Here is a 22,457-nt window from a genome sequence, read left to right as displayed (position 1 = left end):
ACTTCACCATAAGTAGCCTGCTAATGTCACGGCTGAGGGTGGGGGAAACCCTCAGCCGTGCGATGCCAGAAGATGTTTGGTCGCTGCAATAAATAACAAGGACATAAAACATCAAAACGACAAAGTGCACACATACAAAGACAGGTTGCCTGGTGCAACCGCATGCACTTTACAGCAAGCTGCCTAGTACCAGCTCAGACTGCGATACTGTCACCTAAATAATGTTGCCAGCGGCAACCACATGCCATGACAGCGAGTGGCTAGCAACCACACGTGAGGCTAGGTACAGAGCCCACACCTGTGGAAGACAACATAAAACAAACCGCTGACAACAGCATGCGAACCAAGGAGTCACGACCACAACCATGGTGGTGACAGCTAATTTGGATTTTGCAGCTTTACCCTTTTTGCCATCTGTATGAAAGACAAAGTGATGTTATTGGATGCCTTACTACCTCTGACAAGTAAAGTTCCTGCTTGATTCAACCACTGCCTCCCTCATTCCACTTCTCCTCCTCATTGCACCTTACAGTGCTGGTGTCACGAACCAGGGGCCCAGCCGCAAAAGCACCTTACACCAATTACCATCAAGGGCACCTCAACCAACTGGCTGGCGTTCCCTGCAACAGAGAGTGCCCCGGAGGATTTCGTGCTGTCTTCCTATTTACTGCACTGCCGGCCCCAAGGGACAACTAAACCGTGAGTACTACTATCCTCGGCACCTTATCACTAGTAAGCTCACGCGCGCATCCTCCATAGGGAGACCCAGCATGCTGCACTGCCCTTAGGCTATGTCCACATGTGACTGATTAGACACTGATTTTCTGCAGCAGAAAATCTTAAGCGCTTCAGCTTGTAATCTGTAGCAGAAAAAAAAAACGCACCAAATTGTGTGTTTTTTGTTGCTGATTTTATTGCTGAAATGCTGCTGATTAGACGTAGAGTTCACTGTTTGCATTGGAAACTTTTGCAATTGAAATGCTGCAGATCTAAAATCGGCACCTTCGGTCAGTTTCTGCTGTGGATTTTTTCTGAATTGCTAAACACTCATTCACTTTGCTGGTACTGTACAACCCTGCAGATTTGCTGCATGAAAATCCGCCACAACAAATATCCAGCTATTCAGTCATGCGTGGCTTAGTGTTTCCCAAAACTGTACCTGTGTAATACGGAGAAATTCATGTGCTTTCTCCAAACATTTCTGAAACTGTTTTTTCTTGTGGGCTCCAGCCTGCAGACAAAGAACAAAAAAAGTTGAAAATAAAAAATATATATATTAAAATCATACCTAATTTTTCACCACAAAGTGTGCATAATGTTTGTCAGGAACACAGCTGATTATCTGCCAGCTGTGTTTCTTACTGCAGCGTCCTACAGTGCTGAAAGCAAGCTTCTGCAATATAGCAGGACCAGGTTGGGTCCTTAGCTGTCACTGAAAAGAAGACAGAAGCGGTAATATGCCTGATCCATCCATAGAGGTCCTTGCAATCCAGTGTACTGGGGCCAGAGCAGAACTACAGGGTCTTAGCAGATCCTGATCAGCTCTGTCTGCATACATTGCACCCACAGTTTGAATAAGCAATATAGTAAATTCACATTGTATTATTATGCAAGTCCTGAAAAAGCTAACTTTCTAGTTATTATGTATAGAGAATACACAGTTCATGAACTAGCATCAGCTGTGTCTCTGTTACCAGGTTTTTGCAGTGGACTGCAATTTAGGTGGAAGTGAGACCCCTAGTGGCTATTTTTTAAATTACATGATTTTGAAACTTGCTAGTTAAGCCGTTCTGTATTAAATGAAATGAAATTGTGTGAAAGTAGAGTGACTCTGAAATATAATTTATATGGTCTCTCTTGTGTTTTCTTCATAAGGCAGAACTGCTGGTACTTTGCATACCTCCAAGAATGCCTGTATGGCAAATGCTGTGTCCCAGAGCTGAGATCCATTTGTGCCCTAAGAAAGATGAACAACTAGATGTTGAATACAGAATTTGTATCGTTAGAAAAAAACTGACACGGAGACAACATGGTCCCTCCACCTGCAACTCTACTGATTTGTCAAGTTTAATAAAATAAAATGATACACACAGTGTATATACACACATACAATATAAAAATCCACACTTCTGCATTGAGGACCAGTGGCCAGATTCCTGTCTAGATACTATAAGAGTACATTCACACACAGTAGATTTGCTGCAGAAATGTCTGTGACCAAAAATCTGTTCCATTCATCTGAATGGGGTTGTCTTAATGGCCCGCACATGGATTTCTGCAAACCCTATTCACATTCATGGGGCAGTCACAGAAATCTCTGCAACAGATCTATGCATGTATCTGCATCAACCACTAGTTTCAGCAACCACTGTTCCTTTATTTTGTTTCCTTTAAAGGGGCTGTCCCACAAAAGTATTCTAGTTTCCAAACAAGCGCCTGGATCTGAATAATGTTGTAAATGCATGTAAATAAAAATTGCTCTTTTTCTAATTTCTCTGTCCTGTTCACTGACATGGAAGTACAGGCTCAGTTTCATCCTTCAACTGCCACCAGTTACAGCAGAAAGGACATCCCCCCGGGAAAAAACACACACACTAAGGCTGAGTTCACACGGGCAAGATTTCCGCACGGGTGCAATGCGTGAGGTGAACGCATTGCACCCGCACTGAATCCAGACCTATTCATTTCTATGGGGCTGTTCACATGAGCTGTGATTTTCACGCATCACTTGAGCGTTGCGTGAAAATCGCAGCATGCTCTATATTGTGCGTTTATCACGCAACGCAGGCCCCATAGAAGTGAATGGGGCTGAGTGAAAATCGCGGATGCGGTGCGATTTTCACGCATGGTTGCTAGGTGACAGTCTATTCACTGTATTATTTTCCCTTATAACATGGTTGTAAGAGAAAATAACATTCTTTAATACAGAATGCATAGTAGGTGCTCAATTGAGGGTTAAAAAAAAAAATATTAACTCACCTTCTCCTCTTGATCGCGTAGCTGCCGGTCTCTTCTTACTTCTTTAATGATGAGCTGCCGTGGTGATGGACCATGTGATTGGAGCATGTGATCTGACGTCACCACAGGTCATTTAGCCGACAGCTCATCATTAAAGAAGTAAGAGGAGACCGGCAGCTACGCGATCAAGAGGAGAAGGTGAGTTAATATATATATTTTTTTTAACCCTCAATTGACCACCTACTATGCCTTCTGTATTAAGAATGCTATTATTTTCCCTTATAACCATGTTATAAGGGAAAATAATAACATCTACACAACACCGAACCCAAACCTGAACTTCTGTGAAAAAGTTTGGGTCTGGGTACCACAGTCGGTTTTTTATCACGCGCATGCAAAACACATAGCACCCGCGCAATAAAAACTGAACATCGGAACGCAATCGCAGTCAAAACTGACTGCAATTGTTTACCTACTCGCGCGGGTTTGCCGCAATACACCGGGACGCATCCGGACCTAATCCGGACACGTTCGTGTGAACTCAGCCTAAGATGACAGCTTAAAACAAATCTAACAGAACAACTGCAGCAATGAAACAAGAGATCCCTGGAGCCAGGTCAGGTACATGGCTGGTTCTAGTTTTAGTAGGGCTCAAGCACACAAACATATTCTTGGTCCACATCCGATCCCCATTATTTTAGGGTCGGATGCGGACCCATTCACTTAAATGAGGCTGCAAAAGATGAGGACAGCACACGGCCGGTATCCGTGTTTTGCGGACCATAAAGACAGCAACGGTCGTGTGCATGAGCCCTTAGAAAGAAGTTGTCATGTACTAGAATATGTACGATCTTCATTTTTTACATTCATCATGGGAACCCCATAAAGTGATCCTTTGGTTTTAGCAATCTTCTGACAGCTTGATAATTCTATGATCTCCAAGATAAAAGACAAAGGGATGCTCCTCTCAGAAAGGAGTGCTGGGAGTCACTTTGCTCTAGCAAGTTGAAGAGTCTCAACTCACAGATCCCAAGCAAAGCAAGCTATTGGCATGTCTCTAAAGACTCTACCTACGTAGCCAACCTGGCTGCTTCTGGAGCCATCATGACCCCAAAGTGTAATATACAGTAGCAAAGCAGTGTTCTGTGCCGTGGTGCATGTGAAATAACCACAGTGTACCGCAATACAGTTACAGTCACTCAGATCTAAAGTCAGGGGCCAACCTACACCATCCTATAGAGCCACAGATTCCAGAGTTCAGTCAGCCGTACACTAGGTATGTACAGAGTGCAGGACGCAAATATCCCTGAATAAAACAATACAATAAAGCCATATCTACCTGCATTTTCATCCCATCCAAGCCCAGCCTGCAAGAAGATAAACATGTAAAAAATAAGCATGTATAAAGAATCTAAGTTTCGGTTAAAAGGGGCAATGTAAAAAAATATGAATGCAAACATAAAAGTAAATTCTCATATCTTAACATTAATGAGGGTTGTCCAATATAAAAATCCCAGACAAGTCCTACATCTTTAATAAATAAAAAAAATTAGCTGGGCGTCCGGAGCAGGAGAGGTAAGTGTTTTTTTTTAATTTTATTTGCTCTGTGGCATGGGGGATCATAATGGGGGCTCAAAAATGGCATGGGGACTTATAATTGGGGCTGATAAATGGCACTGGGCATGGCATGGGGGGGGGGCTGATCTGAGGCATGGGGGGCTGATCTGAGGTCTGATTAAGGGTCTTATTAACATTGGGGGTCTGATTGGGGTTGTCAGCTGAGGTCTGATTAACATTGGGGGTCTGATTGCTGGCCTGATCTGAGGTCTAATGAAAAATATATTTTTTACTGTCCTCCTCTAAAACCTAGGTGTGCCTTATGGGCCGGTGCGTCTTATAGGGCGAAAAATCTGGCATATATATATATATATATATATATATATATATATATATATATATTTATATATATATATATATATATATATTTATAGATACTCAGGTGTTTCTAGTCTGCTACTCCTACTGTGATGTTCTTCTCAAACAGCAGCAATGATGTCCATTGATACAGCACATGACTACTGCAGCCAATTACTATCCTCAGAAATGCAGAATCCAGACACGTCACTGACTATTGTGACGCGCCCGGATTCAGCACTTCACTGCTGCAGCCAATCTCTTCTTCTGCTGAGGACAGTGTTTAGATGCAAAGGTCAAGTGCTGTATCCAGGCGAATCACTAACTGTTTGAGAACAGACCTGCGCCACACTGAACTGCGCTGGAGAAACAGGTGATTAGATATTGTTTTTGTTTTTAATTTTAAAGGGAAGCTGTCACCTTTAAAATGCAATTTAAACTGCCCTCAGCACCTCATTCCTGCCTTGGAACTAGTTCTTATTGCAGTTTTCTAGTAAATGCACTGAAAATCCCATTTTAATATATTCTTGCTGTAGGCATATGAGTCTGTTCAAGTCAAGGAGACCGGTATTCTACTCCTCTGAGTCAAGGTGTCCCCTCCTTTCCCCCGCAGCTTGACTGAGGCTCTTCAGGCAGGTAATGTCATCCCCAAGTCTCATTAGATCCCGAGCAGGCTCAGTTGTTGTACTCTCCTGCGCATATCCAGTGACTGTGGTTGTACGTGCTCAGGCTTCACAGCACATGCACCATTGTGCAGGAGTGCTCTTCTCATGAATGTTCATGCACAACACTGGGCAGGTGCTGGAGAGTAAAGCAATGGAGCCTGCTTTGGCAGATTGATTCTTCAGACAATCACTCACTTAAGGGTTGTTCAATCATCAACCTTCTTCAATGGCCACCTTTACTGTTTCTAGAATGATGCTAGCTCACAATACATATATTGGCTAGCAAGTTACCTCTAGAGACATAAAAACAGTTCACAATTCCCTGTTTAAGTTGCTGAGGCACCTTTCTTTAAAGTGTTTTATTGGCCTGGATTTTTATGGAATGGCATGTAGGCATTGGTAGTGGGACATGCCATTCCCTCCCCACTCCAGTACAACATTTTCCCCAAGCTTTAGGCAAACCCTGGTGTAGCTGCTGGGCTCATTACTGTGGGGATAAATACAGGGCTGAAATGCTGTGTCAGAAGCCTGGAAGCTGCATTACCTGTTGGCTGTGTAAAGTCTAATCACCTGTGTTATGCTGAAAGCATGGGGTGATAAAAACCCAATGTTTAGTTAGCGCCCAGACTGGCAGAGACTTTTGTTTTGTTGTTCATGTTCATGTTTTCTAACATGGATGGAAAATAAATGGTATTAGACTTTTAAAATGCTGTATCCTGTGAAGTCTGTCATAGCTGACCCCCGTTCACATACAGATCCCAACATCTTATATTGTAAGAAATCAGATTAGTAAACTGGTATAGAAATTGTATAAACTGCATTTCAGCACTGGATGGAGACCTCAACTCACCAAAGGTAATCAGGGATGCGATCTACATGTTCCCGGAATGAAGGAGATTCTGGTCCATCTACATGCCAGCGGACCACCATATTAATCACCTTAGAGATCTGTGGAATACAAAGGTTTGTTTCAAAATAAAGACTCAACTGTGTACTATGTTTAAATGGTTATTATTATCTTGTGGTTTGACGTAATTTACTTGTCTGGATAGGTCATCATCAGTATTTGATTGGTGGGGGTCCGACACCCAGGATCCCTGTTGATCAGCTATTTGAGAAGGCAGCAGTGCTTGCAGTAGTGCTGCAGCCTTCTCACAGCTTCTACTAGGCCATGTGATGTCATTCATCGGTGACGTGGCCTAGGTGCAGATCTGCTCCATTTAAGTGAATTGGGCTGAGCTGTAATAGTGAATTAGGCTGAGCAGAGAGAAGGCCGGGCACTTACAGGAGTGCAGGTGCCCTCTCAAACAGCTGATCGGCTGGGGTCCTGGGTGTAGAACCCCCACAGATCAGATACTGATGACCTATCCAGAGAATGATAAATTCTTGGAAAAACCCTTTAAAAGGGTTTTCCCATCTGGCCAGTCTTGTTTCCAGTAATAGCTGATGTAACTAATACAATCATTTTTCTGTAGTGCCCTGTTATTCTTCTATTGGTCCTCTCCTTTAATGTTTGCAGCTCATCTAGGATTATGACCACCGCTGCGATGTAGCAGTGGTGGTCGCACTTGCGTGGCTCTTCCTTCGCATTTTCAATGTCTGATGGCCGGGATTGTGGTATGACACTCACCGGACCAATGCTGATACACTTTGTAAACCGGTCATCTGCTGTTATGTGGTCATACAATTCATGTACTGCATATCTCCGGAGAGAAGAAATGTGGTACGTCTCGTATAGATTCAAAAGGACTGCAAAGAAAAGGGCAAAATTACTTATGCAAATACAGATAATTCAATACGAAAGATGCAGAAGGCAGGTTAACCTCATTTAAGAACGAGGGCACATTTATATTTGCTTACATCACTCACTGTAGTCGGCCCACATAAATAACAGATTAAGGGGGTTGTGCCACGTTTTGAGGTTATTCACAGGATAGGGAATAACTAAGTGATCTGTGGGACCCAAGAACTGGGGTCCGTTCCCCTGTCTTGATAGAGCGGTAGGCCGAGTACAGCTATTATCAGCTATTCATTCTGTATAGGACCTGAAATAGCCAATAATAGCTACATACGGCTGTCTCCAGCAGTCATATAGAGAAAGACTGGAGAAGCGGGTCGCCTGTGCAGTCTGGGGGAATGGGATCCCCATTCTCGGAATCATTGGGGAGGGGGGGGGGGGGGGTCTCACCGGCCAGTAAATTATCCCTTATCCTACAGGATTACTAACTATGTAAATGCAAAAGCTCCATTAACCAGAACCAGTGCCTCTCACCATAAGCAAAGTTAAGTAGTGTACTGTGCGGTGTGTAAAGATCACAGGCGGCAACATTGTTCTTCTGCGCAGGCCAATTGATACTGCTGTATTCCTGCACGTACAGCTCCTGCACGAAAGCAAACGTGAAAATACGAAGCATCAAACAGTAAAAAATGTAAAAACTCAAAGACACAAATTAATGTCCTGCCCCTTACTTGTCTCAAGCTGCGGATTAAGTCATCCTCATGGGCACTCAAGCGTGTAGCGTAACAGTAGCTCATGGGCAAGTAAACCTGTCGGCAGTGACACCAAAGGGTGCTAGGGTGAGCGGGAAACCACTGGGGTAAGAGCCTAAAAAAGAACAATAGGGGGTTAGAGAAGAAACGTAAAATACTTATTTATTATGTGATGTACATTGTATAGTTTACTATATACTACTGATACATCATTTATAAAACAGCAATAAAAGCTATTGAACCAGAAAAGTAAAATATAGAAATGCATTAAAGTAGAATTTATATCACTTTCCCTAAAAGTCTGTAAGCAAATTACAGGCAGTCTGTTACTGAATGTGACACAGAACACTGTTGCTTAGCCCCTTAAAGGGGTATTCCCACCTCACACATTGATGACATATCGCTAAGATAAGCCATCTAATCAGGACAGTGTGGTTCCTACCTCTGGGACCCGCTCCTCTATCCAGAAAGGGGCCTCTGAAGTGAGGGAGAGTGCACCGCACATGCACAGCTACTTCTCTATACGCCGCCATGGGACTGCCAGAAATAGCTGAGCCAGCACTTGGCTGAGAACTCTCATAAAGGTCAACAGAGGGTGGCTGCGCATTCATAGCTGCTCTCCTGACATTGATTATATCCTATCAATAAGCCATCAATGTCTGCGATGGGAATATCTCTTTAAAGGGGTTATCCGAAAAATGTCCCCCATATGCCTGGGCCCCTAACATTGAATATATATCCACGCACGGGGATAAGCAGGAGCGGCGCGGGGAGGCAGATAAGTATATTCAATGCGAGGGACCCGGGCATAGGGGGGACATTTTTTAGCCTCAGATAACCCCTTTAAGGAATGGGCCAATTTTCATTTTTATCCTTCCCGTCTTCCAAGAGAAATAACCTTTTGACTTTTTTGTTCATATAGCTATATGTGGGCTTGTTTTTTTTATGGCACAAGTTGTATTTTTGGACTGCAACATTTCTGGGAATAGCGTATTGGACATTGATATGCCATCAATGTCAGATATGTGCACCTCTGGGACCGACTCCTATCTCCAGAATGGGCCCCCAGATGTGAAGGGTGAGCAGCCGTGCATGTGCAGCTACCCTGCGTTCACATTTGTTGGAGTTCAGACGAACTTCCATAGCAGTGAATGGAGAGCAAACAACGCATGCGCAGTGCGCTCTCCTTCACTTAGGGGACCCTGGTTTGGAGACAGGTCTGACATTGGTGGCATATCCTCGAGATATGCCATCAGTGTCTGAAATGTAAATACCCCCTTAATGTTAGGGGTTGTATAAAGTTTGTCCAAAAGAAAATAAAAAAACTCACCACATCTCTGGGAATAGCGTGTTCATTCCCTCCCAACTGTACACATTGAGCACAGCTAACCAAAATTTTCCCCAAGAAGGAATACCAATGGCACCTCCTGCAACAAAAGTTGGATATATTAGAAAGAATATAGGACAAAAAGGCCACAAGAACCAGGAAAACAGTGTTAAGAGGACAACGAATGGCAGAACAATGTATCGGCATACATGCTACAAATGTGCTGGTCTGGACTTACCTTTACTGTGAAGATTGTTGCGAGCCCGGGTTATATCTGGGTCATCCTGCGACACTCCAAGAAGGCGCAGAGAAGTGTAACTGAGAGCCGTGCCAAACACAGTACTCTTATCTTCAATGTGCCTAAATTTTTGAAGTTAATTACTACAGGGAAACATGGAAACCATCAAGTTTTTAGCCGAAACGGAGTGGTGGGGAGCAGGTAAATATGCTTCCCTCCACAGATCTGGTGGGGAAGAGGGCTGCGAAATATAGCTTCAAAGCTACGCAACTGTTTATAGGGAATTGTACATAGTATTCTTAGAGAAAAAGTAACTGCAGGTATGTGTATGACTATACAGTGGCATGCAACAGTTACTGTGAAGAGTTAAGCAACTTGAAGATAAAATGATCTCCAAAAGGCTTAAAGTTAAAGATGACACATTCCTTTTTTATTTTAAGCAAAAACAATTTTTTTTTTCATCTTTTACATTTTCAAACTAACAAAAAAGCAAAACTTTGGGCGTCCTGCGTGGTTAGTACCTAGTAGCACCCTCTTGAGCAAGTATCACAGCTTGTTAACACTTTTTGTAGCCAACCAAAACTCTTTTAATTCTTGTTTGAGGGATTTTCATCTATTGTTCCCTGCAAAAGTCTTCCAGTTCTGTGAGATTCCTAGACCGTCTCGCATGCATGGCTCTTTTGAGGTCAATCCACAGTTTGTTTATGACATCAGATCAGGGGACTGCGAGGGACATGGCAAAAGTTTCAGCTTGTGCCTTTTGAAGTAGACTATTGTGGATTTTGAGGTGATTAAGGGTCATTATGTTTTTCTTGAAGCCATCGTCTTTTTAACTTCAGCGTTTTTACAGTTGGTGTTATGTTTGCCTCCAGAATTTCCTGGAATTTCATTGAATCCACTCTTCTCTCTACCTGTGAAACGTTCCCCGTGCCATTGGCTGTAACACAACCCCAAAGCATGATTGGTCCATGCCAATGCTTAATGGTTGGAGAGGTGTTCTTTTCATGAAATTCTGTGCCCTTTTTTCTCCAAACATACCTTCGCTCACTAACTATTCTAACCTCATCAGTCCACAGACTTGTTTCCAAAATACATCAGGCTTGTTTAGATGTCCCGTTGCAAACTTCTGAAGCTAAATTTTGTGGTGAGGATGTGGGAGAATTTATCTTCTGATGACTCTTTCATAAAGGCCATATTTGTGCAGCTGTCACTTAACAGTAGAATAATGTACAACTCCAGAGTCTGCTAAATCTTCCTGAAGGTCTTTTTCAGTCAAGCGATGGTTCTGATTTGCCTTTCTAGTAATCCTATGAGCAGCTGGCTCTGAAATTTTCCTTGGTCTTCCAGACCTTCTCTTGACCTCCACTGTTCCTTTTAAAGAGGACCTTTCACCACTCCTGACATGCCTATTTTAATAGCTTCAAGCATTTCCCATGTACTAATAATTCTGGAGCATCTATTCTTATGGCTCTATGTTGTGCCATTCCTGTATTATTTGCACTAGAAGTTACAAATGAATTGCTATTAGACTTCAGTAAGGGTACAGAGGAGAGGTAACCAGTTGGGGGGGGGGGGGGTGTACCTGCACAGTCTGAAAATGGCAGCACTGAGTAGATAGAATCAGTCTGTGCAAGGACACCCCCCCAACTGGTTACCTATCCTCTGTACCCTTACTGAAGGCTAATAGTAATTTATTCATAATTCAAGTGCAAATAATAAAGGAATGGCACAACATAGAGCCATAAGAATAGATGTTCCAGAATTGTTATGACATGAGGAATGCATTAGGCTATTAAAATAGGCATGTCAGGAGTGGTGACAGGTCCTCTTTAAAATGATTGAGGCCCACAAAGTAGGAGAAGGCTAGAAGAAGATAAAGCATTTCAGGTTGCCATTTCTTAATTACATTTCGAACTGAGGAAATGGCAACCTGAAATGCTTTGTTATCTTCTTCTAGCCTTCTCCTGCTTTGTGGGACTCAATCATTTTCATAGCATTACGCAGCTGCTTAATAGAACTCATGGCTGCTGTTTTTTGGCACAAGGTTGGAGGAATCTGGCTATTTATAAAGCTTTGAAATTTGCATCATCTAGCCTTGTCTGACAAGGCTATTTAAGGTCTGAGACCTCGGTCAATGTTATCCGAGCAATCAAATCTCATTGGGTTTCCATTCTTTTGCAAGGTACTCCATTGTAGAAAACCAAAATAATACACTGATATTGCTTAAAATGTTGAAAAGTGTGTTTCCTCTTTAACTTCATGCCTTTTGGAGATAATTTAATCTTCAACTTGCTTAACTGCTTACAGTAACAGTAATTTAGACCAGGGGTCCCCAAACTTTTGCATGTCACTGAACATAATATCAGATTGCGGAGGTCTAACTCCTGGCACCCCAATCAGCTTATTGAAGGGGCCACAAGGGCATCTTCTTTACCAGGCACAGTGCCATACATTCTGTAGCAGCTGTGCTGGTGATAAAATTTCCTCCGTCCCATTCACTTGAGCAGGGCAGAACTGTAGTACCACGCACAGCCACTACATAAACGAAGAAAAACAAAGAGGCTGCAGCACTTGTTCAAGCCCTGCAGCCCCATCAAGCATGATCAAGGTCCAGCTCCTGGCACCCCCGTAATTGGCTGTTTGAAGAGGGGGCAGAACTTGATTGCTCAATATTAAAATCCCAGAGAACCCCTTTAATTCAAGTACTATGCCTATTACAATAATATAGTGTAGATTATACCCACGGTGCTCGGATTTTGCACATATTGTTTTAAAAAACGTTAAAAAATATATTGAAGTTGAAAAGTCAAGAGAAAAATACACTAAAGCGCTATCATCTGACCTTTGACTAGTTCTATAATACTCTAGATATGCCTAGATGGTAAGTAAAGCATTAAAGGGGCAGTGTACCATTTTACACACATCTATATATTAAACACTTTGTACAAAGACTTTAGTGAACGCAGCATGTCCATACACAGTGCACACCGCTATGTATGTGCTCTGAGTGCTTATAAACTCTGAAACAATTAAAACCGTCAGATACTCACAGGCCCCATCCGCCATCAGGAAGCTGTACGGATCGCAAGTACCGGATCATCTCCTGCTTGGTAGCGCCAGGGAGGGGGGTCTGAGTCACGTGGCATGCAATCAGAAGACCTACGAGAGTGTCACAAATTTACAGAAACTATTCCCCCACAACAGACAGAGTCATGGGAGTCATGCAGAGATGAAAAGCCTCACCTGGCATTAAGAAGAGTGGCCCGCCATAATCCCCAGCCCAGTGGCCGTCCTCGGCTTGTAAAGCAGAGTAAAATGTTAGTCCATTTTCGGCTCCATCTTGGGCAGTAAACGCCTTTGGTAAGTCGTTAAAATAATCATTCTGCATAGAACAGCAGAAGCCGCGTGTTACTGATTTTACTGCCATTTACAGATATCACATTACATTAGAGACGTCATTCCAATGAACGGACATACAAAAATGGCTCCTATAGATAAATGCAATGGAGGGAGTGATCTGTGGCAGTCTAAATTTGGTCTCAACAGGCTAAGGGCTCATGCACACGACAGTATTTTTCTTCCGTTTCTGTTAGTTTTTTTTTTTACAGGTCCGATTAAGAACCATTAATTTTAATGGGGCTTGAAAACCCCCAGAAATGACTCCGTGTGCATTCCTTGTCCGTATGTCTGTTCCGTTAAAATTTAAATAGAACATATCCTATTCTTGTCCATTTTTGCGGACAAGGACAGGCTTTGTTATAATGGATCTGGAAAAACAGATGTCATCTGCGGATCCATGTTTTCTGATTCGCACAGCAACATACATACAGTCGTGTGCATGAGTCCTACTACTTAGAACATGTAAATCTCACAGGTAATGCCAACTCCCGTAAAAAAATATATATATTTACGAGACTGTATCACCCTGTAGTGTTCCTTTGATGTAATTATAAGAGCATATCTCAGCAGGATTAGGCTACTTTCACACTAGCGTTTTTGCTGGATCTGGCAGGGTCCAGCAAAAATGCTTCCGTTACTGATAATACAACCATCTGCATCCGTTATGAACGGATACAGTTGTATTATCTTTAACAAACTATGGTAAAAAATCTGGCAACTAAAATTTTATGTTGATAAGTGCAAGATAATGCATCTGGGGCGTAAAAACCCAAGAGCAGAATATACAATCAGTGATACAGTCCTAACCTCAGTATCTGAGGAAAGGGATTTAGGGGTCATTATTTCAGAAGACTTAAAGGTAGGCAGACAATGTCATAGAGCAGCAGGAGATGCTAGCAGAATGCTGGGGTGTATAGGGAGAGGCAATACCAGTAGAAAGAGGGAGGTGCTCATGCCGCTCTACAGAGCACTAGTGAGACCTCATTTGGAGTATTGTGCGCAGTACTGGAGACCATATCTCCAGAAGGATATTGATACTTTGGAGAGAGTTCAGAGAAGAGCTACTAAACTGGTACATGGATTGCAGGATAAAACTTACCAGGAAAGATTAAAGGACCTTAACATGTATAGCTTTGAGGAAAGACGAGACAGAGGGGATATGATAGAAACTTTTAAATACATAAAGGGAATCAACAAGGTAAAAGAGGAGAGAATATTTAGAAGAAGAAAAACTGCTACAAGAGGACATCGTTTTAAATTAGAGGGGCAAAGGTTTAAAAGTAATATCAGGAAGTATTACTTTACTGAGAGAGTAGTGGATGCATGGAATAACCTTCCTGCAGAAGTGGTAGCTGCAAATACAGTGAAGGAGTTTAAGCATGCATGGGATAGGCATAAGGCCACCCTTCATATAAGATAGGGCCAGGGGCTATTCATAGTATTCAGTATATTGGGCAGAGTAGATGGGCCAAATGGTTCTTATCTGCCGACACATTCTATGTTTCTATACCCAAGACGAATCCATCATTAACTCTATTGAAAGTCAATGGGGAATGGATCAGTTTTCTATTGTGGCAGAGAAAACGGATCCGTCCCCATTGACTTACATTGTGTGCAAGGACAGATCCGTCTTGCTTCGCATCCCAGGACAGAAAGCAAAATACAACCGGTCTGGGAACGCAACTAAATGGAACGGAATGCATTTTGGAGCATTCCATTCTGCTCAGTTCAGTTTTATCCCCATTGACAATGAACGGGGACAAAACTGAAGAGTTTTTTTTCCAGTATTGAGCCACTATGACATATCTCAATACCGGAAAAACGTTTTTTCTGTAAAACTTACCAGTAAAATCTCTTTCTCGCTCTTCACTGGGGGACACAGGAACCGTGGGTATATCTATGTCCTCTAGGAGGTGTTGACACTAGGTAAAAGCTGTTAGCTCCTCCCCTGGTAGCTATACCCCCTCCAGCCTGGAGAGAGAGCTTCAGTTTGTGCACAAGCAGTAGGAGAAGCAAGCTAACCAATGAAAAAAACATGGAACACCAACCATGCCAAGGACCCAATGGGGTTCTAACAAGCAACTGCCACAACTGTGGTCGAACAACAATACTGGGTGGGTGCTGTGTCCCCCAATGAAGAGCGAGAAAGAGATTTTACTGGTAAGTTTTACAAAAATCTTGTTTTCTCGCCCATATTTATTCGGGGACACAGGAACCGTGGAACATCCAAAAGCAGTCCACAGGGAGGAAAAACCACAGACCCATGGAAGCAAGCGCCCCTGCAGGCATCTAAGAAACTGCCGCCTGCAAGACCATGCGGCCCAAGGCATAAGATTGCACCTGGTAAAATCTTGTGAATGTGTGTAATGAGGACCAAGTAGCCGCCTTACACAACTGTGCAGCCGAAGCGCGATTCCTCCGAGCCCAAGATGCGCCCACCACTATGGTGGAGTGACCCGTGACACCTAAGGGCAGAACCCTGCCCCGCAATTGCAGCCCAAATCCAACGTGCGATTGCCACCTTGGAGGCCGCCAATCCCTTGCGAGGACCCTCCAGAATCACAAATAGGAAGTTTGTACGGCGGAAGGGACCGGAGGGTGCTAAATAGATCTTTAGAGCTCTGACAACATCCAAATGGTGTAAATCCCTTTCCTTAGGGTGTGAAGGAGAGGGACACAGTGAGGGAAGGACAATTATCTCGTTGATATGAAAGTCAGTGACCACCTTCGGAAGAAAAGAATAAACAGACCGGAGAACCGCTTTATCCTTATGAATAACCAGGAAGGGTTCTCTGCAAGAGAGCACCGCCAACTCGGACACCCGTCTGATGGCTACAAGGAAAACTACCTTCCAGGACAGGAGTCGGAGAGAAATCTCCCGCAAGGGGTCAAAGGGGGAAGCCTGGAGCGCTGAGAGGACTAAATTCAGATCCCAAGGCGGTAAAGGCGGTAAAGGAGGACGGTATGGAGGAACCGTATGTGCCATTCCCTGAAGAAAAGTCCTTACAGGCCCAAGGGGGGCCAGAGGGCGCTGGAAAAGGATAGAAAGAACCGACACCAAAGAACTAAGGGCCAGACCAAGGTTCAACCCTGATTGAAGAAAGGACAGGACAGTGGGGGGAAGAAAAACAAAGTGGTGGAATGTTCCGGCTTTCACAAAAGTCCTGTAATAGATCCTGGACGATGCAGGCTTCATGGCCTGAATCATGGTGCGGATGACATCCGCCAAAAAACCTTTTCGCATCAGAATGGCCACGCCGTCAAACGAAGAGACCTTAAATGCTGATGGAAGACCGGTCCCTGCGAAAGAAGGTCATCTCTGAGTGGTAGGGACCAAGGGACGTCTCCTAGAAGGAGAACGAGGTTGGCGTACCACGCGCGACGGGGCCAATCCGGAGCGACGAGGATCGTCGGAATGCCCTCCATCCTGATTTTTTTAGAACCCAGGGTAGGAGAGGGAAGGGGGGAAACACGTAAAGGAGGAAGAACCCATGGCAAGGGGAGATCAGGGCGTCCACACCGCAAGCTTCCTGATCTATTGCTCAGGAGAGGAAGGTGGGAAGTTTCTGATTGAGTCTTGAGGCCATCAAGTCCACGTCGGGGCTACCCCAACGTAGACAGATCGACTCGAATACCTCCGGGTGGAGGGACCCCTCGCCCAGATCTATTGTAGTCCTGCTGAGGAAGTCCACAGTCCAGTTCTCCACACCCGGGATGTAGATTGCTGAAATTGCCGGTACGTGGACCTCCGCCTACCGTAAGATCTTGGCAGATTCCTGCATCACCGCGAAACTGCATGTTCCCTCCTGGTGGTTGATGTACGCTACCGCCGTGGCGTTGTCCAACTAGACTCTGAGGGGGGCAACCCTTCAGGAGGTGGGTCCAGGGCCGGAGGGATAAAAGAATCGCCCTGAGCTCCAGGACATTGATCGAAAGCTTGGACTCCGACTGAGACCATGTGCCTTGGACTGTCCTGGGAGGGAACACTCCTCCCCAACCTTGCAGACTGGCGTCGGTGGTAACAACCGTCCAGGATATTGGAAGGAAAGACCTTCCCAAAACTGGAAACAAAAGCCACCAACAAAGAGACGACCTCACTTGGGGAGAGAGGCGGATGGGATAGTCCAGACTCTCGGACGATTTATCCCAGGAGGACAGGATCGCTCTCTGGAACCTGCGAGAGTGGAACTGGGCAAAGGGAATCGCCTCGAAACAGGCGACCATCTTCCCTAACATCCTCATGCAGAGGCAAATGGACGGAAGCCTGTAGTCGAGAAGAACCCTCACCGAACGGTGTAAGGCCAGTCGCTTGTCCGGAGGAAGGCAAACTTGTGCCGCTTCCGTGTCCAGAAGCATACCCAGAAAGACCAGTTGTCTGGAGGGAGTCAGAGATGACTTCTGCAGATTGACCAGCCACCCTAAACGTGCAAGGGCTTCCAGCGTGATCTGTACGTTGCTCGATGCCTGAGCGAAAGAGGGAGCCTTGATGAGGATGTCGTCCAGATAAGGCATAAGGAAGATGCCTCTGGAAGGGAGCAGGGTGAGAAGAGGGGCCAGAATTTTTGTGAAAACCCGAGGCGCAGTCGCCAGCCCGAACAGGAGGGCAACAAACTGGTAATGATAGTCTCTAATTGCAAACCTCAGGAGGCGCTGATGACTCCGCGTGATGGGGACGTGGAGGTATGCGTCCTGGATATCTACGGCCGAAAGGAATTCCCCCCCGTTCCAGAGAAGCAATTACGGAACAAAGGGATTCCATCCAAAACCGCTGAGGCGGAGGAACTTGTTCAGCAGTTTGAGGTCCAGGATTGGGCGCACAGAGCCCTCCTTTTTGGGGACCACAAAAAGGTTCGAGTAGAACCCCTTACACCTCTCTGCTGGGGGAACAGGAGAGATGACTCCTCGGTCCAGGAGGGACTGAATGGCCTGGGAGAAGGCGACCGTTTGCTCGGGGGCTGGGGGAAGGGGCGAGAACTTGATCGCGTATCCCGAGGATACAATCTCGAGTGCCCAAGCGTCGGAGGACTGCTGAGCCGCAGAAGGTTGAGCGGCCTGAGGCCTGGGACGCCAGGATGGCTGTGCCCGAAAGGACGGCTTTTTGAGTTGATCCTGGGAAGTAAACCCACCCCCCCGGCGGAAGAGCTTGCCGCTAGACGGGAACTAGCGAATTGACGAAAAGGGCCTACCACGTGAGGAACCTGACCTAGCCTGAGAGGCCCGCTTAGCTGTAGGTTGTGGGAGATGGGTGCTCTTGCCTCCCGTCCAGCCGAGTACCAAAGAGACGGGCGCCGGCAAAGGGAAGTCCGGTTAGAGAACGCTTGGAAGTCGCGTCCGCTGCCCAAACCTTCAGCCAGAGCTTGCGGCGTAAGGTGACTGCAAGCGCTGAAGAGCACCGAAAAATCATTATGGTGAGGAAACACCTTGTTTTGGCCTGTTTTGAACTGAAGAAGGATACCCCATGTTGGTCAGTGGGGGGGGGGGGGGGTCATCCTGCACCTGGAAGGTGTCGTGGATGGCAGCAATGAAGCTATCCACAGTGGAGGCCAACTTGGAAGGCTGCTCCGTATCCATATCCAAATCAGAATTCTCAACCTCTCCTTCGGACGGCACATCCCCAGGAGAAGAAAAACCTGAGTGAGATCGTACACAGGGTGTATCAGAGGAAGAAACGTGTTCTTCTCTGGGACGTTTTTGTGACTGCCGTGCGCTGACGGATTTACCAGAAGGAAGTGACCTAGGGGGATCACCCGAGCAAGAAGCTCTGGAGGGTGCATCCGAGGGAGGTGCAGCCTGCTCTGGTGGCGGATTCTCAACCAAGCGACCCACTTTTTTTCCACCGCCTTAGAGAGGGAGAATCTAGTTGCCCGCAAGGGAATTTTGCCTGACACATGGAGCAGGCATAATGGACAGCTATAGGCAGCTTAGGAAGTGCACCAGAGGGATCAGACATCCTTCAGCTACTGGCACCGTAGTGGCAGGACGCTGGAAGAGGAACTTGGATAGGTGACCCTTCTGCTGGTGGGATGCAGGGGAGCGAGGCTGCCCTGGTCCACCTTGTCTTCTTGTGGGGGAGGAGGCAGCGTGGCGGACCAACGCTGGCGTGCTCCCCGGGAGAACAGGGAGGCTAGGTGACCACTGTTTCCCACCTGAAAAAAAAAAAATACAGTAAATAATAAAATAAAAAATCTTCAGGAGCTACCCTGCAGGGAGGTCTTGCCTCCTATTGACACTAGAAAAAACTGAAGCTCTCTCTCCAGGCTGGAGGGGATATAGCTGCCAGGGGAGGAGCTAACAGCTTTTACTAGTGTCAACGCCTCCTAGAGGACATAGCTATACCCACGGTTCTTGTGTCCCCCAATGAATATGGGCGAGAAACTTGAACGCTAGTGTGAAAGTACCCTTAAACATGTTAAACTAGATATGCAGCCTGGTAGGGCTGATGCTGCTGATTAAAACGATACCCGAAAATCTGTTGCTCTGTTCCAGAGAAAACAGTTTTATACCAGATGTAAATTAGAGCTCCAGTGCACCGAGGGACGGACCTTGCACCCCTCAGTGCACTGATGCCCTGAGGCTGGGTTCAGACATGAGCGTTCTACAGCGCGTTCCTACGCGCTGTAAAACGCTCAACAGGCAAGAACCAATGATTCCCTATGGGAATGGTTCTCATCTGAGCGTTTTACAGCGCGTACGATCGCGCTGTAAAACGCCCGACGCCCCAAGAAGTACATGAGCTTCTTTGGGGCATCTTGTCGCGCTTTCCCATACATAGACTTTAGCTGGAACGTGCGACAATGGGCGTTCGCTTGTCTCTGTATGCGCGATTGCAAATGCCGTTACAATCGCACATACAGAGCGCTCCATCGCGAACGCTCAGGTCTGAACCCAGCGTAATTGTCACATTTAATTAAACTCCATTTTCTCTGGAATGGTGCAACAGATTTTTGCCATCTACGGTAGGTATTATTTTAACCAAACAGATTAACCCTAGCACGTAGAATGTCTGGTTTAGCAGGGTTGACCCTGCTGACAAGTGCACTTTAAGGCATTACATGTAAGCTGCCGTTTTTGGATGCTTTTTTTTTTATTTTTACAAACAAAACCGTAACTCAAAAAACTGTTCCCTACAGTCAAAGGGAGCACTTCTGTTTCTATAAAAGGGAATCTGTCACTAGCATATTAGCCCAATAAGTACCTTATTTCCATATGTCTTGTTCTTTTTATTCTGTGTCTTGTCATTTCTTCAAAAAAACGCTTTTATGATATTCAAATGAAGCTGTAAGGAGCCCAGAGGCGCGTTATTCTTTGTCCACGGTGCCCAGGAACGCCCCTCTGAAGTGCCGTGCCCGCCTAAATTTGAAAACTAAGAACTCCTCCAAGATCGCCTAAATCGCCTCCCAGAGGCGAGGCTAAGTGCTTCCCCCCCAGCACCGCGCTCTGCGGCAAACACCCCCGATCCTCCTCTCGCCCGCATCCGAAATCCCGCGCAGGCAGAGTGCCTGCGATTGCCTGCGCCTGCGCGATGATAAGACGACTGAGGGCAACAGCCTAGTGACGCTGTTGAAGCTGTTGCCCTCAGTCGTCTTATCATCGCGTAGGCGCAGGCAACCACCGGCACTGTGCCTGCGCGGGATTTCGGATGCGGGCGAGAGGAGGATCGGGGGAGTTTGCCGCAAAGCGCGGTGCAGGGGGGGGGGGGGGGGAAGCACTTTGGGAGGCGATTTAGGCGATCTTGGAGGAGTTCTTAGTTTTCAAATTTAGGCGGGCACGGCACTTCAGAGGGGCGTTCCTGGGCACCGTGGACAAAGAATAACGCCCCTCTGGGCTCCTTACAGCTTCATTTGAATATCATAAAAGCGTCATTTGAATATCATAAAAAGCGTTTTTTTGAGGAAATTACAAGACACAGAATAAAAAGAACAAGACATATGGAAATAAGGTACTTTATTACACATGGATTCATAAAAAAAATAAATGCTAATATGCTAGTGACAGATTCCCTTTAAAAAAAGTAGAACTTGGAAAGGCTATTTAAGCAATTTCCTGCTATGGTATTTAGAGTACCTGTAAACTGGACTGGTTTTACGGTATCCTTAGTATGGGCTCATGCACACAAATGTATTTTGCATTCGCATCCGCTCGATTTTCATTTCTAAGGGTCCGCAATAAAAACAGACAGCGCACGGACGTCATCTAGATATTTGTTCAGGAAATTATAGTACACGTCCTATTCTGGTCCGTATTGTGGACGGGAATAGTGATTTCTAGTTATAGGAGTGAAAAAAATTTAGAAGGTATCTGTATTTTGCGGAACGCAATACGGACACGGCGGTGTACATTAATACTACTGTAAATTGGTGCAGGAATCTCTTAGGTACCGTATCCAATCCCAGAGAGTGTGCCTCCAGGGCAGTCTGTGGACGATCTTCTCCCGCCACATAGCGCCAGGTTTGCCTGCCCTCTGTGCAAGTGAGACGCCAACGTGTGAGGTCTGTGGCGGGGGCAGTCTTATAAGGGCCCCCCCTTCTGCGTAGACACCTGGGGAAAAATACAGAAAGAAGGCGTTGTATATGGCATGATCAATTAGTATATAGATAGACTGCTGACGTTTATTACCAGTCACACGACTAGGTAGACACTGGGTGCAATTGCATAAGTAGCAATTTCCCAATATGTATCCCCCATTGATGTTTAATGCTGAATTAGAAAATCTATGCAAAACACCAAGTATGTTGGGTGTAGCAGACCCCAAAGATGGTCCTGTGCCTTAATGCAGCAGCATAGGACATGATTACAGTAGTTCACTGTACACCATTTTTTTACAATCTATTTTTCTTCCATATTTCTATGCACACGTTGATTACAGTAACATCACCCATACAGCTGCACGATACTCACGTTCCCTCACTCATCTCTCCGCTCTCTGTCCCTCCGGTTCATGAACGAATTGTTCTTTTGAATCGATTTCTTTCACTGAACTGGAGAAGTCGGTTCATCTGACTGAGCTGATCCGTTTGAATCAGTCAGGCTCGGTAGTATAGCAGAGACTAGCAGCAGGTCTTGTGTAATAGGATCCTAGAGTAGAAGCCAGGCTTCTGCCAGCCCCTCTCCTCCCTGCCCTGCAAACAATCAGATCTGTGAAGCACAAGCACTGAGTCGTACACTGAGTCTAAGAATCTAATAAGTCTACTAGTTAAAAGAATCAAATTACTTTCACACTTGCGGCAGAGGTTTCCGGCAGGCAGTACCGTCGCAGGAACTGCCTGCCGGATCCGGCAATCCAGACGCAAACGGATGGCATTTGTCAGACTGATCCGGATGTGGATCCGTCTGACAAATGCATTGAAATACCGGATCCATCTCTCCGGTGTCATCTGGAAAAACGGATCCGGTATTAATTTTGTTTTGCACTTTTAAAGGTCTGCGCATGCGCAGACTGGAAAACCGGATCCGTTTTGGCGGAACA

At 45.4% G+C, this 22,457-nt stretch overlaps 1 protein-coding gene across 2 annotated transcripts in view; it reads right to left on the bottom strand.

The window, feature by feature from the left end:
• The window catches only part of LOC122944874 (lanosterol synthase-like), a 91,817-nt gene extending 69,798 nt beyond the window's left edge, over positions 1 to 22,019 (bottom strand). For both annotated transcript variants that reach the window (XM_044303579.1, XM_044303580.1), the window contains exons 1-13: positions 21,890 to 22,019; positions 21,370 to 21,529; positions 12,836 to 12,974; positions 12,643 to 12,751; positions 9,593 to 9,714; positions 9,358 to 9,454; positions 8,007 to 8,142; positions 7,810 to 7,918; positions 7,168 to 7,286; positions 6,388 to 6,485; positions 4,298 to 4,325; positions 1,901 to 1,957; positions 1,160 to 1,231 (exon numbers count right to left, since the gene is read on the bottom strand). In XM_044303579.1, coding sequence (XP_044159514.1) covers positions 1,160 to 1,231; positions 1,901 to 1,957; positions 4,298 to 4,325; positions 6,388 to 6,485; positions 7,168 to 7,286; positions 7,810 to 7,918; positions 8,007 to 8,142; positions 9,358 to 9,454; positions 9,593 to 9,714; positions 12,643 to 12,751; positions 12,836 to 12,974; positions 21,370 to 21,529; positions 21,890 to 21,903 — 1,260 coding nt within the window. In that variant the 5' untranslated portion in view covers positions 21,904 to 22,019. The remainder of the gene's footprint in view (positions 1 to 1,159; positions 1,232 to 1,900; positions 1,958 to 4,297; positions 4,326 to 6,387; positions 6,486 to 7,167; positions 7,287 to 7,809; positions 7,919 to 8,006; positions 8,143 to 9,357; positions 9,455 to 9,592; positions 9,715 to 12,642; positions 12,752 to 12,835; positions 12,975 to 21,369; positions 21,530 to 21,889) is intronic.
• Between the last annotated feature and the right edge of the window lie 438 nt (positions 22,020 to 22,457).

This window comes from Bufo gargarizans, chromosome 8 (assembly GCF_014858855.1).
Source record: "Bufo gargarizans isolate SCDJY-AF-19 chromosome 8, ASM1485885v1, whole genome shotgun sequence".
In the NCBI taxonomy this organism is placed as follows: Eukaryota; Metazoa; Chordata; class Amphibia; order Anura; family Bufonidae; genus Bufo; species Bufo gargarizans.
This window is presented reverse-complemented; position numbering and strand designations above follow the sequence as displayed.